Source organism: Diceros bicornis, chromosome 15, assembly GCF_020826845.1.
Source record: "Diceros bicornis minor isolate mBicDic1 chromosome 15, mDicBic1.mat.cur, whole genome shotgun sequence".
Taxonomy (NCBI): Eukaryota; Metazoa; Chordata; class Mammalia; order Perissodactyla; family Rhinocerotidae; genus Diceros; species Diceros bicornis.
Window position 1 is genome coordinate 65,695,541 of NC_080754.1, and position 17,746 is coordinate 65,713,286.

Consider the following 17,746-nt stretch of genomic DNA (forward strand, 5'->3'; position numbering starts at 1 on the left):
AGCTTTCTGACACTAGGCAAGTTACTTAACTTCACTGTCTTCAGCTTCCTCACCTATAAATGGGGATACTAGTTTTTTCACAGGACTTTTGAGGATTAAATGAACTAAATATTATTATTAATAATTCTAGCAACAAATATCAATGAAACTCCTATTCCATTCCAGTTACCGTGAACCAGATAGAAATGGCTCCTCCCTTCATGAAATTTAGAGTATTTTTTCACACTAGGAGCCCTCACCCATTTAAGGGTTGTGAAGTCAATGGTGAAGTGTGATCAGATATTTTGTTTCATAATTTTATTTATTTATTTATTTTTTCCCCCAAAGCCCCAGTAGATAGTTGTTATGTCATAGCTGCACATCCTTCTGGTTGCTGTACGTGGGACGCGGCCTCAGCATGGCTGGAGAAGCGGTGCGTCGGTGCGCGCCCGGGATCCGAACCCGGGCTGCCAGCAGCGGAGTGCGCGCACTTAACCGCTAAGCCACGGGGCCAGCCCAGATATTTTGTTTCAAATAAATTAGGATAGGATTTGACAAAATAAGAGTTTTATGAAACTTTTTAATATTTTTATACGTGTGTGTGGCCTGGGTCTCGATATAAAATGAATTTCTTGAGTGTAGTAGAGAAGATGAGCAATTCTTTTTTTTTTTTTTTTTGTGAGGAAGATCAGCCCTGAGCTAACATCCATGCTAATCCTCCTCTTTTTGCTGAGGAAGACCGGCTCTGAGCTAACATCTATTGCCAATCCTCCTCCCTTTTTTTTTTTTTTTCCTCCCAAAGCCCCAGTAGATAGTTATATGTCATAGTTGCACATCCTTCTGGTTGCTGCATGTGGGACGTGGCCTCAGCATGGCTGGAGAAGCGGTGCGTCGGTGCGCGCCTGGGATCCCAACCCGGGCTGCCAGTAGCAGAGCGCCCACACTTTACTGCCAAGCCATGGGGCCGGCCCAAGATGAGCAATTCAACAGCAACCTCGATAAGGTGTGTGTGGCAAGTACAGTGAGTGTCATGGGAACATAAGAAAGTCACCTGATCCCCTTCTGGCAGGTATAGAGAATCTGGGAAGCCTTCCAGGAGGAAGTGACATTTAAGCTGAGAATTACAGGATGAGTAGAAATTTGCCAAAAGAAGCTGGGGGAGGCTGGGCAGGAAGCAGTTCCTTCAAGAGCAATGAGGAGCCCTGGGGGTTCTAATGAAGCCAGGAGAGACTTGCTCAGATTTGCATTTTAAAAAGGCACTCTGGATGGATGCAGAGAACAGGCAGAGACAGCAGGGAGACTGTTTAGTAATCTCAGGACACAGTGGTCTAGACTGAACAGTGGGCATTCCAGATTGACAGGGGAAGGTGTCGGTCTGGGATGACACCCATTCCCGTCACATCTCTGGTGTCTCATGGTGTCTCATTTACAAAGGTTGCAGGCACAAATCTGAGTCTGTAAGGCCCATGCCTCTAACCTGGAGCCACGGTCCTGTAGACAGGATGACAGGACCTTTCAATCATTTTGCAAATCATCTCTCCATCCTGCTGGACATATCTGCAGACTGTTGCCAGCCTAGGAGTTGGCAGGGCTTCCTGTTCTAAAGTGGGATGGTTCTTGGCAGGAGATGGAAGGCTGGAAACAGAATGGAAACCAGGCTAGCCGGGCACCTTGCATGGAGAGAAAAGAAAAAGGAAACCTGGTATTTTCCCATGTGATCCAGAATATCGGGTCAGAAAATAATTTAAAAGGATGGATAATTCAAAGATGTTTCTATTTGGCTTTGAAAGGCCATGTATTTTTGGCAGTGGATTTACCTTGCCAAATGTTTTTCTAAGGCTTTTGCGTTCCCTGAACACAGACCATCTGGGCAGCAGGGGGACGAGCCGGGTGGGTGGCTGAGGAAGGAGGTCCTTATGATTAAAAATGGGACTGAGACCACCATTCTCTCTCACCACCCCAGGTGACCAGTACTTACCTGTCTACCCGTTTCCTGCCACAGGGCAGGCCTTTTCTGACCTAAGCCTGGCCAAGTCACGCAGGAACTGGAAAGCTGCTGTCTAGCTCCCAGCACACAATGCTTCCTACCCACATGTCTGAACACTCACAGGCCACCACCACCTCACAGAGGGGCAGCCAGCTGACCCAGGACTTCTCAGCAACCTCAAAATCAAACCATATTTGGAACACAAGGCAGGCTGCAGATGTTACCGTAAAAGACATTTTAAGTTATAATCAGTCCTGTTTTACAGAAGAGCTGTCAAGAGGCCAGACCAGGCCCCTTTTCCTGCTATTCATAAGATTGCTGCTTCAGAGAAGTTAAAAGATTAGCTTATCTTCCCTGGCTCAGGCCACCGAGGAGAGGAAAGAGTTGTACTTCACTGAAATCACTTAAACAAAGGGTCTTTGCACCAAGTCCCAATCAGGACCCAGAAGAAATGTCAGCTTGGCAGCCACTCCCTACCAAAGAATCCCAAGCATTCCAAGGGTGCCAGGCCAGGCTGGCCTGCTCCAGGCTAGAATTCACAGGGAATAATTAGTAACAGGTCCAAATCTAGAAATTCAGAGAAACTGGTTTTCCCCAATCTGTTGTAAAATTAAGTGTTGTTTTTCTTTTTTTAATTTTTTCCAGCTTTATTGAGTTATAATTGACATATAAAATTGTAAGATATTTAAAATGTACAACGTGATGATGTGATATACATGTACATTGTGAGAGGATTACCCCATGGAGTTAGCACCTCCATCACCTCACAGATTTATCTTTTGTGTGAGAGCATTTAAGCTCTAAGTGCTGTTTTTTCGTAATCACAAGAGAAAAGGGCATTTCCTAGTTCCCCAGTTCCTACAGGTCAGCATGGTTCGTTCCCAGGAAATTCTTAATCCTGAAAAGGTGCTCTGTGACCCATCTACAGTTTTCAAGTGTTGGTTTCTTTAATTTCCTGGAACATTGTTCCTAATGAGATGAGCTGCCAAACTCAGATAGCGCGCGTGTTAGTGTGTTTTGAAAAACCCAGCATAGGTTTCTTCGACTCAGTTTCCTGAAACATTTAAGGAAGCAAAGCCAGCGACTGTGCCAGGGGCATGTCACCTGATATCCACCTCTTCCCTTCCTTTAATGTCTCCTTGATTGGAAACGGCCAAGGGGGACTTTAGAGGCTCGTCCAAATGTTTAGAACAGATTCTCCACCACCAGGCCAGGTATCAGTCCCACCTCACACTAACCCCTCATTCCCCATACGCCTCTCCGAGGTCATCCAGAGCGTGCAGCCGGGAGGGGGGAAGGGAACGTGAGCTAAAGCAACAGGTCCACCCACAGCCTGAACTTGGAGGGGGACGGCGAGGCCACTGGAGCCGGGCGGTGGAGGGCGAGGAAGCGGCGAAGCGGAAGGTGGAAGGGAAATGATGGTGCATGACCACTGAGCACACGTCCCGCAGCCTCCACATGGGCTTGTGTATGTGCGCGTGGCGGGCAGGGGCTCTTCCCGGGTCACTCCGGGACTTCCGCGCGGGTTAGGAGGCGCCGAGCCCGCGCTTGGGGGTGCCGGGAGGCTTAGGCGGGGGAACGAGACCCGCACAGAGGGCTGGAGGCGCGCCCAGGAAATACGAGTGTGGCTGGGCGGAGAATTCACCACCCTCCCAGGGCGCCGCCCCTGCTGATGGACCGGGTCTGCGCCCGGCGCCGCGCTCGCCCTTCCCTCAGGCCTTCTCCCGGCCCTCCGGCCCCCGCCCCGGCCCGCAGCGACGGAAAGCGGGCGAGCGGACTGCGCCGCGCCCGGCAGCCTCTGGGCATGCTCGGTGGCGGGACCAGCTCCGCCGCGGGGAGGGCGCGGCCTCCTCCCCCAGGGCGGCGGCGCCTGCAGAGACGCCGCCGCGCCCCCGCCCCGCGCTCCTCGGGGGGCGGCGGGCGCCCTGCCCGGCCGGAGCCGAGAGCCTTCCGGCGAGCCGAGGAGGGCGGGCTGGGGCGGCGCGGAGGGGCGGCGAGCGCTCGGAGCTGCCGGCGGTGCCTTAGAAAGTAAAGCTCGGCGCGCGAGGGTAGTCGGCTCCCCTCCGGTGGGGCGGGGGGTGGTCTCGGTGCCCGGAGCGAGGTGCGAAATTAGTAGCCGCCCACCCTCCTGTCGGTCCCCGCCCCCAGGGAATTATAATTCTCCGGAGAAGTGTCTGGTTCCCGGGGAATCGTTGGGGCGGGGTGCAGGGGCGCGCCCGGCGCAAAATGGTTACAACAAAGTCCACGCGCCTCCGGGGCCCCTCGTATGGAAAGTGTGCGTGCTGGTGCCTGCGCCCCCTCCCGCCCCCTTTGCTAATTTGAGGCTTAGTTACCGGGAGGAAGTCTGGTTGTGGTAGGGAGGGGGCGGGATAAGGGCTGCCTCGGGCTGGTGCCGGCTCCGCTCCCAGGCCTCCTTGCGGGGCGCATCCCAGGCCAGGCGGGCGCGGGCCACCCGGCCGGGGCATTCGCGGGGGGCGGGCGGGCGGCCGGACAGGTTCGGCCCGGCGGCTCACTCTCTGCTTCCTCCCCCAGGATTACCGAGAGGATGGGATGGATCTAGGCAGTGACGCCGGCAGCAGCAGCAGCAGCAGCCGCGCCAGTTCGCAGTCCAACTCCACCAAAGTGACCCCTTGCTCCGAGTGCAAATCCTCGTCGTCGCCGGGGGGCAGCCTGGACTTGGTGTCTGCCCTGGAGGACTATGAGGAGCCCTTCCCGGTCTACCAGAAGAAGGTGATTGATGAGTGGGCGCCGGAGGAGGACGAGGAGGAGGAGGAGGAGGAGGAGGACGAGCCTGATGAGCGAGGGTATCGGGATGACCGCTGTCCGGCCCGGGAGCTGGGGGACGTGAGCGCCAGGACCCGCAGCGGCGGCGGCAGGGGCAGGAGCGCCACTACCGCCATGCTGCCCCCGGTGCCCAACGGCAACCTCCACCCGCATGACCCCCAGGACCTCAGGCACAATGGCAACGTGGTGGTGGTGGCCGGCCGGCCGAGCAGTTCCCGGGGCCCCCGCCGGGCGATCCCGAAGCCCCAGCCGGCAGGGGGCCGGCGCGGCGGCCCGGGCCCGGCAGCGGGGGCCGTCTGCCTTCAGCCCACCGACGGCGGTACGTGCGTCCCGGAGGAGCCCCCGGTGCCCCCTATGGACTGGGAGGCGCTAGAGAAGCATCTGGCTGGACTGCAGTTCCGGGAGCAGGAGGTGCGCAACCAGGGCCAGGCAAGGACCAACTCCACCTCCGTAAGTTGGCTGGGGTGCGTGCCCACGCGCGCACAGACGCGTTCACACCCCGCGCGCCCGCCGCCTGCGGCCCCATTCATCGTCTCCCGAGGGTGGGGGCTGGGCCCGAGAGCCTGCCTCCTTCTACCCTGGGGGACGGTTGCTCAGTCTGTGAGCTGTCTGGGTTTGCAGGATGGGCGGAGAGGAGGGAGGGGCAGCCAGAGGGCAGTGGAAAGTCGGGTTAGTGAAACCGGCGACTCATTTTAATGGAATTACTTATGGAGACGAGGTCGTGAGTCACTTGCCTGAAAATAAATCCCAGGAGATTTTGGCACCGAAGCCACCGCCTGCAGATGATATTTCAAGTCGTAATAGTTGTGGCTTTGTCAACCGTGGTGGGTCTCCCTTCGTTGCCACTAATGTCTCGCCCATACATAGGCTGTGCCTGTGCACGCGCACACATCCGCCTGCCTGCACCTCCGGTATGGCAGCAGGGTTTGTTTCGTCTCGCGTTTTCGCGGATGCTCCTGGATTGGAATGAGTTGACCGCCCTCCTCTACGACTTACTTCCCCTCTGGAATCCGACCTGCTGTTGACCTGGAGGAACGGGGTGCACTGACGGGCTAGGCTGGGGGAGGGGTTCTTGCCTCTGTCGCCTGACTCACTCCCTCGGCGGTGAATCCCTCCGGGTTCTGATGAGGAGCCGCTTGCAGCTCCTTACCGGAGGCTGCTGCCTCAGCTCAGGAAATCCGAGAGGGAGGGTGCTGGAGTGGAAAAGAGAGAGGGAAGGAAGGAGGGCCTCAAAGTCTCTGATGTCTCAACATCTTTTCTGCTCCTGTGAGGAGAGCGGATAAATGACTTAAAAGAAAAGCATCGTGAATGTAGCTCCTCTGTTTATCACTGTTTTGAGATAAAGCAACAGTTGTAATTTGAAACATTAATGATATCCCTAAACGGGGCTGAAGGGCACAGTCTAAACGGGCTGGTCTCCGTGGGGCGGTGTGGGAAATGCTTGCTTGCAGGTGTAATTTTTTCGGCTCCAGGGTCCCGCGGCTACTGGAAATTGGGTGCATGCACTTCTGACTTAAGGGGTGAGAACGGTAACTGCGTTTCACAGAGAAATTGGCACGATTTCTATCAGAGAGAGCTCTTGGCTGACACAGCCCACTCGTTAGTGTCCTTTGAGAAACTACCTATTAAATTAACACACTTGTTTTAATCCCAGCTGTTTACCATGGCCACTAGCAGACGTGAAATCTTTCCATTACAGCCAATACTATCTCTTGTACCTTGCAGTAGAAAACATCCTTTACCCCTTAGTACTTGAGAAACATACCAGATTAAGTTCCCTGGACTTAAAGAATGACTTGAAGATAAACAAGTTTGCTATTGCATGACATTTATACATTCCAGGAAAATATAATAATTGGGTATACAAGCAAAGTTAGGATTTGATAGTGACAATGAGCTTCATTATTCAAAAGTTATTTAACACAATGTTGTTGAGCACCCGTGTGTTATGTGGGAAATGCAAGGTATGCTTCCCAGTGCTGTGATTACTTCCGTCCAGGTGGGACTGGAGTTATGGTGAGGGGAGGAGGGGTGCAGACCAAGTACCCTGAGGGATCTAAAATGTAATAGTATACTGGCAGCCCCACACACACACCTTCTCTTCTTGTCAGTGTGAAGACTCTGTGGACCTTTCCTTCTTGGGCAATCTTTGAAACCAAAGGTGTCTCCTCACCTAGTAAACAATTTCCATGTTTGGGTTCCTCTCCCCCTTGCCCCCAGCCCTCCTGGAAATGTCCCCTCTGGGCATTTCCTCCATAAGTCACACAGAAATTTGGGTCTCATTGCTTTAAAGCAAGGATGTGTACAGAAAAAAGGGAGAGGGGAAGGTGGCCTTTGAGGCTATTTAATATGGAACTTTTCCGTGTTTTGGTTCCTCTTTGAACAAAATTAGTAGCCAGTGTTGGTTTAGAATACTGTTTTTCAAACTATAAGTTACCCATGAAATCACTTTGGCATTAAAAAAAATGAAATAAAATAGAGTGTACTACAGTGCATTTCAGATAGTTACAGTAAACTTGGATTTTTAAAACTTTTGTTTCATTTTTATGTATGCACTAGGTCACAGTGTAAGATTTATTTCGCACTGTGGGTCACTGTCATAAAAGTTTGGAAAACACTGACTTCAGTCCTGCTTACTCCTGCCTGGAATAAGTGGGAGAGTTTATAACCATGAGGACAGAAATTTGAGAGTAACAAAGGAGTTGTGTAGAAGAGAAAGGCTGTCTTGAAGGAGTAGTTCAAATCAAATGATATTTTTGCTACTCTTGAAAAAAAAGTTGTGTGTAAATACATTTAAATGGAATGAATACATACTACTGCCAGGAGGGGTATAAAATGAAAAAGAGGACCTGTGGAGAGAACCCATCTTACTCCTCTCTCAGGGCTTTTGCCCCTGCTGTGACCAGGCTTGGAATCAAGTGGCTGGTTCCTTCTGGTCATTGCAGACTCTCCTCCACTCGCACCTCCTCAGAGAGGCCGCCCTGCCGTGCTCCCTAAGCAAGGTCAGGTGCCCCTCCTGTCCCCAGGCGCTCCATGTGTTTTTAGTGCTCATCACTGCCTGAGGGTCTCTTGTTCAGTTCTCCTCCACTTTTAGTCTCTCCGGAATCTAAGTGGAGTGCAGGGCTTGCTGTCGTCATTGCTGTGACCTGGAGCCTGCGACAGTGCCTGGGAGGGAGTGGTTTATGAGACCCACACGCCCCAGACCTAAGCCAGCCCTCTCATTTTACCGTTGAGGAAGCTGATGCCCAGAGAAGTTAAGTGATTTGCCTCAAGTTCCAGTGAGAAATCTATAAAAGGGGTTTTGTCCTTTCTTCTGACACCAGACTAGGTTTTTTTCCTCCTTTAAATGCTTAAAATACGTTGAAAAACAAAGAAGAGGAAGAACTCCCACCTCCCTGAGAAAACGTAAAGGGTTTCCTGATGACTGGTCCTCTCCTTACTTCCTTAGTATTAAGGACAGAAGTAAACTGAGAAATGATCAAAATCCCATTACTTACGAGTCTCTTCTCACAGACTGGGTTTGATTTGGTTTTAATGGAATAACGTGAGTTCTGCCGAGCAAAACAGTGATGGACTTAAGGCCTCCTGGCTCCCTGACCAGTGCGCCTCTTCCTCTGCAGTGATGCTGTCAAGGAAGGACTGAGGTCTCAAAAATGAGTTGACAGTCAGCCGTCCCTAATCCAGAGAAGATTTAGAGGCAAATTTAAAAACACACAACATTTAGATGGGATTTAAAACCTAAGGCTCTCCTTTTCTTTGTGAAGGGTTTAAGCAGCTAATGTGTCCCTTGGTGCCAGTGGAGGGGGATGAGTATGGATGCTGCCAGGAACCACTGTTGGTGTCAGCGCAAGGAGGTGCCTGGGGAGTCCTGAAGGTCACTATGGTGACCTGACTTCCCTGTGTCTTCTCAGAGCTGCTGCTCCACAGCAGACCTGCATCCTGGTCCACGCTGCACCTTGACGTGGAGCCTCAATGCGAGGCTCCTCTATGCCACTGCCTTATCCCCAGTGGCTCATTGCGCCTGCCACCAATCTCTGACACCTGCGGGGAGGGGGAGAGTTCAACCCAGCAGCCAAATCTGCTCCTAGAAGTGCCCCCTCCAGGTGGCCAGCCCCTCACTGGTCTGGTATCCAGGTGTTGCTCACAGTCCTGTTGCTCCAGGGCCACACCCAGCTAAGGAGTAAAGGACAGTCCTGGGCATTGGTGCCTTTGATGTCAGAGTCAGGACCAGGGTGGCATGTGGGGGCATTTGCTCCCATATGTCGTATTCCTCCTGAATTCTCATCCCCCTGTGTGATCTGACTGCTGCACCAGCTTGGACAGTCTTTTCAGCTCAGGCCCAAGCAGTCAGCTCTCTCTTCTCCAGCTTCTGCAGGACCTTCGTGCGTCACAGTGTCACTCTTTTGCCTACAAAAGGGGCTCCCTCGCACTCCCCTGGGGCTCACGCAGTGGTGTAGTAGTTGGGTTCACGCACTCCACTTCAGTGGCCCAGGGTTCGCAGGTTCGAATCCTGGGTGCAGACCTTCACACCACTCATCAAGCCATGCTGTTGCAGCATCTCACATATAAAATGGAGGACGATGGGCACAGATGTTAGCTCAGGGCCAATCTTCCTCAGCAAAAAGAGGAGGATTGGCAACAGATTTTAGCTCAGGGCTAATCTTCCTCACCAAAAAAAAAAGCGGGGGGCAGCGACTCCCCCACATGACCAAGTAGGTGGGGTGCCCACTGCCCTGATGTACTTCCCTGCCTAAATGGAGTATAGTTTCACCTCTTTTTCTCAATGTTGTTTTTTTTTTTTTTTTGGAGGAAGATTGGCCCTGAGCTAACATCTGTTGCCAATCTCCCTCTTTTTCTTTTTTCTCCCCAAAGCCTCAGTACATAGTAGTGTATCATAGTTGTAGGTCCTGCCAGTTCTTCTGTGTGGGACGTCTGCCTCAGCATGGCTTGATGAGTGGTGAGTAGGTCCCCGCCCAGGATCTGAACTGGCGAACCCCGGGCCCCGGAAGTGGAACTCTCAAACTTAACCGCTGCCCCACCAGGCAGCCCCTCGATGTTCTTTCCACGAGGTTTTCTCCCCTTCACGTCTGTGGTCCTCCCTGTTTAGCCTGTTCTGTCTCTGGAAACTCACTCCTTTTTTTTTTTCCCCACTTCTCCCTCCTTTTGATTCTTTTTTTAAAAAAATAGCTCTATTGAGGTAGAATTGACATGCAGTCAACTGCACATATTAAAGTGTACAGTCTGATGAGTTGTGACACACGTGTACACCTGTGAAACCATGGCCAAAATCAAGATAGTGAACATATTTATTGCCCTGAAAAGTATCCTCGTGCCCCTTTGAAATGCCCTCCATCTTGTCCCTTGGCAACCACTGGTCTGATTTCTGTCACTATAGGTTAGCTTGCATTTCCTAAAACTAATGTAAGTGGAATCATATATACTCAATTTTTGTCTGGCTTCTTTCACTAAGTATATAATTACTTTGTAATTCGTCCATGTTATTGTGTATATCAACAGCTCACTCCTTTTTATTGCTGGGAAGTGTTCTGTTTTATGGATATAACCTGTTCCCCTGTTGATGGACCTTTGGGTTGTTTCTAGTTTTTGTCTATTACAAATAAAAGTGCAGTGAACATTCATGTATAAGTCTTTGTGGGGACATATTCTTTCATTTCTCTCGGGTAAATACCTAGCGCTGGAATGGCTGGATCTTATTGTAGGTGTGTGTAACTGTTTTCCAAAGAAGTTACATCATTTTACGTTGCCATGGCCATGATTCTTAGTGCACTCATATAACCGTGGCTTCCTCTCCCACCGGTTGCTCTCTTCCGTCTGTGTCCTTGGGGACTTGCAGGATGTCTCTCTTCAGGTGACCGGGGTGACTGCTCCCCTCTTTCTTAAGAGAAAACAACGAGAAAGCATCGGGATCACATCTTACATCCAACCAAAGTCATTACACTCGTTGTTCAGAAAAGGAAAGGACGCATTTTTAAATCAGAGAGGAGCTCTAGTTGTAGACCTGATGTGTTTTAATTGCAGTTTTATTATTTTTTAGTGCCTGCGACAGGTGCATTTTCCTTTTTTAATGAGAAGATAAGAATAATTTTAATTGACATGTTAATTGAAAGCAGATTCTCCTGAATGAAGTTATTTCCAAAGTACTTGAAAATAATTTGTCTTTTTGTTTGTGCTATTAACTAGTAGCAAACTTTATATTACCTACGTTTCTTCCTAGAATGGTACTAATTATTTTCAGTGTATTTTTCTGTAAGAATTACAGCCCAGTCACTCCTGCTCTGTCAGTGACACTGCTCAAGTAGCTTGAATGCCTGAGTGGTTTGCTTCCTTAGTTGCTTGGGCTATGTTTAAATTGCATGAATTCCCATTTTTATAGACTGAATTAAAAGGTCTTTATTATTTCTACAAAATATAATAAAGTCTATAAGTTTAATAAGCTATGTGATCAGCAGCCCAGGACACAGAGGTGAACACATTCTGTGTGGTATGCAGTTATTGCTTATTCCTGTTAGTTAGAGAGCTCTACATGACAGTGTTAAAATCTTTTTTTTTTTTTTTATGCCATATCCAGAAACAACCAGGGCTAGATGTATTCTGGCTTCAACCTTTTACCTTGAAATGTTTGGTGCCACCATTGCCTGCTTTTCTAGTTTATGCTGATTTTTGTTTAAGAGCTGCAAACGCTGCTCTGTCCATTAGCATGTACACAAGACTTTAAAGAAATATGGTTGGGTTTAAAAAAAAAATTAGATTGCAGGTAAACCACAAGCTCTGAGGTTGTGTGTGCATTTAAACTACCATCAGATCGTTTATCCTATTGCTGAACAGCCTTTTGAAAATGTTGTAGCTGGATTAAAGGAAATTTTTCCCTAGCAATTGGTGTGCACATCGTGGTCTTTTAAAACATCCTGAGGGAAATCTTCAGAGTGCGTATCTGGAAAACAGGTGCGATATTCTCATCACACATTCCTTGGGCTCTTGGCACATGACATAATCGCCATCATGTCGCCTTCCCCCATCCCTCTCTGGCTCTCCCCGCACTTTCAGCTCCAGATCCTTCACCTGGCCAGATTCCGAATTACTTCTCTCTCGGGAAGGGCCAGTGTGAGCGCTTTGCTCAGCAGCGGGTCCAGATGCTGTGTCCGCCGACCCGCCCAACACCTGCTTCTCTGGGCCCGCTCTGATATAGGCCCCTGCAGAAGCCGCGCGCATCTCAGCGCCGTGCAGCCTCCCTCCTGAACTTCTTACTCCACTGTGCTCAGGTTTAAAGGCTTTGAAGTTTTGAGTGTTTTCATGTTCGTTACCACATTTGGTCCTCATGACACGTGAAAATTGGGCAAGGCAGTTATTATTCTCAGTTTAGAGATGAGAAGACTGAGGCCCAGCAAGGGTCAGGGATCTGCCCAATGTCTCACCCAAAAGAACTCAGACAGACCTGTCGGGTTCTGACTCTGGCTCCAGGCTCTCTCAGTGACATTTTCTTGTATTCTTGGTTATGTTTTTGTGGGTATGTCTCTTTTCTACCCAATTATTTTAGATCCCTTCTCCCCCTCAAACATATTCATAACACAGGCTCAGGCATTTCCTGAGAAATAGACATTTGATGAGTGCTTGTTATCTGGTTGGTTAATGTGTTTTGTACGCCCTTTCTGTTTAGTTTTTAAATTTACTCAAAGCTGCTACACTGTGAACTTTCTTGTTAGTGCTGATAATAGTAATTCCAGGTCCTTTCTTGAAAGCTTATCTAAACTCTGTGACATTATATTTGCATTTTAAAGTAGAAATTTTTTACTGCTGTCCTTTGCCCCTGAAGACATGGATGGTTTTATTTTCTTTTAAAATTCAGTCCTAAGTATTTTATTATTTATTTATTTTTTAAATAATTTTATTTATTTATTTTTCCCCCAAAGCCCCAGTAGATAGTTGTATGTCATAGATGCACATCCTTCTAGTTGCTGTATGTGGGATGCGGCCTCAGCATGGCCGGAGAAGCGGTGCATCGGTGTGCGCCTGGGATCTGAACCCGGGCCAGCAGCAGCGGAGCGCGCGCACTTAACGGCTAAGCCAGGGGGCCAGCCTAGTCCTAAGTATTTTAACAAAAAGGGCTTTTGTAAATACTTTTCTTTAGCTGCTTTGTGCTCCTTGAGCTGTTAGGACAGATGACGCTTTATACTGTCAGTGACTGAGAGGTTATTTTGCACACAACTTCTGTAGAAATTCAAGTGTCAGTTATGAAATTGAGCATTTTTAATAGAAAAGTAATAGGATTTTAAAGATAGAAAGGATCTGAGAGGTCATCTCATCAAATCCTTACCATTTTCAAAGGAGGAAATAGGTCTATGGAGATTAAACATCTTCACCCAACTTTCTCAGCCCAGGCCTGAGCCAGCCTCAAGTCACCTGCCTCCCAATTCCCACTTGTAATGAATGCTGCCCCCCTTCAGCTCATGCTACCTTTTTATAATTTTATTTATTTTTTCCCCCAAAGCCCCAGTAGATAGTTGTATGTCATAGCTGTACTTCCTTCTAGTTGCTGTATGTGGGACGCGGCCTCAGCATGGCCGGAGAAGCAGGGCGTTGGTGCGCGCCCGGGATCCGAACCCGGGCCGCCAGCAGCAGAGCGCGCGCACTTAACCGCTAAGCCACAGGGCAGGCCCTCATGCTACCTTTTTTTAAAGAGTGTTTTCAAAACTTGAGTTGGAGGACAGATCCAGTCTCATCATTTAAGATCTTGAAGACTGGAAGGAGAGTCTAATTTTTATCACTTGATAGAAAAGATTCATTTTATTGTTTGTTTCTCTTTTTCTTTTTTTAAACTCATGGTGTCTGACAGTTAATAAAATTGCTTTCAGGACCAGCCCCGTGGTGCTTCAGCGGCCCCAGGTTCCCAGGCTTGGATCACAGGCCCAGATACCGGGTGTGGACCTGCACACTGCTCATCAAGCCATGCTGTGGCAGTGCCCCACATACAAAAAACAGAGGAAGATGGACACAGATGTTAGTCTAGGGCCACTCTTCCTCAGCAAAAAGAGGAAAGATTGGCAACAGATGTTAGTGCTGGGCCAATCTTCCTCACCAAAAAAATAAATAAATAAAAAAAATTGCTTTCTTCCATTCAGACTTCAGCTCATCACTGTGTGTATTTCTACCAGCAGAACAGTGCTCGCCTGGGTTGACAAAGCTTTTCTGTCATGGCTCCTTTCCCATGTGTAAACACCTTTTCCTGGCTGTCCGCCATCGTTTCCAGCACTGGGCAGCACCTGCACGGTCCTCTCCTCTTGTGGGGCCACGCAATGACTGCCACTGGAGAACTTTGCAAGGAGCCACCTGAGTTCTAGGAGGCAGATGAGCGAGCTTTCATTTACAAAGTGCATCATCCGTGGACGGTCAGGGCCATGAGGCGGTGCCTGGGTTCAGAAAGATGGAGGAGAGAGGATCTCTGTGTGGCTCACCCACAAGTGGAAACAAATTTAGTTCCATCTAGACAGAGTTTTTTTTTTTTTCTCCTGAGGAAGATCAGCACTGAGCTAACATCCGTTCTAATCCTCCTCTTTTTGCTGAGGAAGACTGGCTCTGAGCTAACATCTATTGCCAATCCTCCTCCTTCCCCCCCCCCGCCCCAAAGCCCCAGTAGATAGTTGTATGTCATAGTTGCACATCCTTCTAGTTGCTGTATGTGGGACGCAGCCTCAGCATGGCCGGAGAAGCGGTGTGTCGGTGCACACCCGGGATCCAAACCTGGGCCGCCAGCAACGGAGTGCGCGCACTTAACTGCTGAGCCACGGGGCCGGCCCTAGACAGAGTTTTAAGTGAATATTTTATTATAAATCCAAAAAAGGGGAAAATAACAAAACCAAGAAAAGACTAGAAAGAAAGGTAGCCCATAAAATAGTCTCCTTTAGGACATCTGGCTTTGTTAGGATGGATGAGAACAAGGAGTAGAAAAATGGGGAGAGGGAGATGTGTTTGGGTTTTTCTGTTCCCCGTGTGATGTTTCTGAGTTTCCAGTTAAATCTGTGGAGCTGAGCTGTCACTCATTCTTGTCAGGTCCAGGACACTTGTAGGGACCCCTCTCCTTCACTCACCAGGTCTCATCAGATGTGCGAGAGCCCTTCCTGTTTCAGAGGCTCTTGGTTGTGTTGTTTTGTTTTTGGCTACTACTTCACTTTTGTGAATAATTTTGTTATTTTCCTTTTATATTTGTTAAATAATTATGTCAAGCATGGTCTATCCCCAATCTTTATCTCTTGTCTTTCTCTATTTCCATTCATGTATATACTTAACCTATTTTATTCTCTCCACCTGGTCTGTTTTTTGATACTTGTGTCATTGTAGGTTATTCCCCTTTTTCCTACTTTCATGGCATTTTCTCCATATTCAAAAGATGATGGCGTAGACTAGTAAATGCCCAGGTGACAGGAATGAACTTGACCAATGTTTGATCAGTCCCACGTTGATGGTTTTTTAAAAGTACTTGTAAAATATTTTTTGGTTACATCTAACTGCCATGAGGTTGTATTAAAGCAAAGCTTACTGGAAGCAAAAGAGTTAGCAGTTTTCTTCAGTCTAGTTTTGTACATCAGATTTGCTAATAACTGCCACTTGTATCTGTACCTTTACTGATACCCCTGCAACTCTACCCAAATATTTTATATTTATTTGTAATTGAATAATGTTTTTTGGCATAGCCATCATCAGCACTATTTTGTTCATCTTTTTCTTATTTTTCCTTCCATTTCTCAAAGTTCTCCTTAGTATTTATGGTTCATGAAAGTGACTGTGACTCTTTCTTCCCTGGGTGTTAGCATAGTATACCAAAAAAAAAAAGCTTCAATTTTTCTGGATTACAAGAAGCCATGCATTAGTCAGCAGCTGATTTCTGCAAATTCATCAGTTCAAGAGGGTTTTATTGCCCATGTCCTAATAGAGATGGTTGATCCTTTAGAACTCTTCGTTGTAGGAATAAATGTCTTAGTTATTCATGGAGTTGTTTTTTTACAAAACACTACACAACACTTCTATCAGGAAAGTGTGTGGGTTGGGCTTTTCCAGGTGATGGTCCATTTGCCAGGTGGATGAGGCTTGTTTTCAGGGTGCTGGGGGAAGGGCAGAGAACAGAGCACGGTCTCCAGCCTCACGGCCAGGACTCCAGCCAGCGACTGTCTGTGAGCACCTCCCTGGGCACATACCAGCTGAGCCAGTCGTGGTGTTCCCTCAGCAGTGCACACCCATTCCTTCGTCCTCTAGGCTTCCCCTGCTGTGGGCCTCAGGCTGCCTCTGTTTCCCCTTTCGCTCCCGTGCAGGTTGCCTCTCTGTGTAGAGAACAAATTCAAAGGCCATAAGACAGTGGCTCACCTAGTACTGGGCACCTGTGGTGGCCGGGCCCCTAGCTAAGCCCCTCACGGACTGTTTGGCGATGGAGACGTGAGGACAGGCACTGTCGCTGCCAGCCAGCTGTGGCCAGGGTCCGCTTGCTCACAAATAGGTTGTAGGCATGCCCGGAACAAAACAACAGGTAAGTCACTGCAGCTACTAAACTGATATAACTTGATTCTACATCCTTCTTGGTTTGCCATGTATGGAAAGAATTTTGCTGTCTAAAAAAGTTTAAAGGGAATGAGATAATTTCCTCATAATTCCTAAGATCTCCAGCAGTGTTGTAAATTTAGATTTGAGGTTAGAGCATTAAAAAATAAAAACAGAACCACAGAAGCTGCTGTGTTATGAAATGCTGGGGCCTTTTTAATGTCAAGTCCAGTAACATCATAGCTTGTGCCCTCTCTTCCCCACCCAAAGAAACAGTAGTGTTAAACTTATTTCCCAAGTAGGAAGGGCTTGGACCTCTGGGAACCTGGCGCAGTGTCTTCTTAGAAAAGAGCTAAAGGCTAATCTCTGCTCCTATAAAAATAACATGTTTTCAAATAGTTTTAAAACTAACTCAGCTTTCTGTTTTTCTCCTCCTGGCACCAGTAGCTAAAAATTATGCCACTTATGAAAATTGCAGACGATTTTTTTTTCTTTGTGCAATCTTACATAATTTTTGGTTCATTTTGACCTGGTCTGATATTTTATCATGAGCAATGACATCTAAAGTGCTCTGTCCTTTTTCTTTCCACTGTAAAATTGGTTCTGTAAGGAGGAGTAAGAGAGAGGACCACTGGGATTTTATTTTTGAACTTAAATTATGTAACCAGTGATCTCCTGTTAGAGTTGTTGTCCAGCCTGCAATGGCCCCACAGTCTGACCCAAATAGCCCTTAAAGTAAAATCTCATTCTAGAAGAACAACTTTAGGCAACAGTAATTTTAAAACTTTCTGAATATCTGCTCTACTATGGTGTGGTGATTTAAATATTAGATTTATTTTTCCTGTGTTTCATACGGAAATGCTCAACAAAGCAAATATACAATTGTTGTCCTAACACTTGAGTAAGACCCCTACCGAAATTCTAGTGCACTGGAAGCCGTGTTAGAACTCTCTTCTACTAGTAAACAGTCGCACTGAGGATTAGCATGTCAGAGCTGGAAGGGACTCCACCGCGAGGGCAGCACACCAGACGCTTGTGGAGGGTGACTGGTGCGAAGTCAGCAGATTTCAGACAGACAGGTTTGGGGGTTCATTCACTTTTCTTTTGAAGAATAGGCAACATTGTTCACTTAGCTTTAAAAAAAAAAAAAATTTTCATTTTGGAATAACTAGATTTACAGAGAAGTTACAAAGATAGTCAAGAAAGTTCCCAGCATCCTTCACTAGCTTCCCCAATGTTAACATCGTCATGACTGTGGTACGTTTGTCAAAACTAGGAAATGAACATTGGTGCAATATTATCACCTAAACTACAGCCTTAACTTGAATTCACATTAGCTTTTAAAATTAAAAGGTTGCATTGAAACTATTCAACAAAGGCAATAAATAATATCTCTCTGTAGGCTGTGGCTTGAGGACAGAGCGGAGAGTTAGGTCCCTCCGTGCTCTCCCT

At 48.0% G+C, this 17,746-nt stretch overlaps 1 protein-coding gene across 5 annotated transcripts in view; it reads left to right on the forward strand.

Annotated features, from left to right (window-relative positions):
* The first annotated feature begins 3,394 nt into the window (after positions 1-3,394).
* The window catches only part of SCHIP1 (schwannomin interacting protein 1), a 128,324-nt gene continuing 113,972 nt past the window's right edge, over positions 3,395-17,746 (forward strand). For 2 of the 5 annotated variants that reach the window (XM_058556470.1, XM_058556471.1), the window contains exons 1-2: positions 4,101-4,241; positions 4,499-5,200. In XM_058556470.1, coding sequence (XP_058412453.1) covers positions 4,233-4,241; positions 4,499-5,200 — 711 coding nt within the window. In that variant the 5' untranslated portion in view covers positions 4,101-4,232. Of the gene's footprint in view, positions 3,435-4,008; positions 4,068-4,100; positions 4,242-4,498; positions 5,201-17,746 lie in introns of those variants that run through there. The other 3 variants (XM_058556473.1, XM_058556472.1, XM_058556469.1) reach the window with 3 other exon arrangements.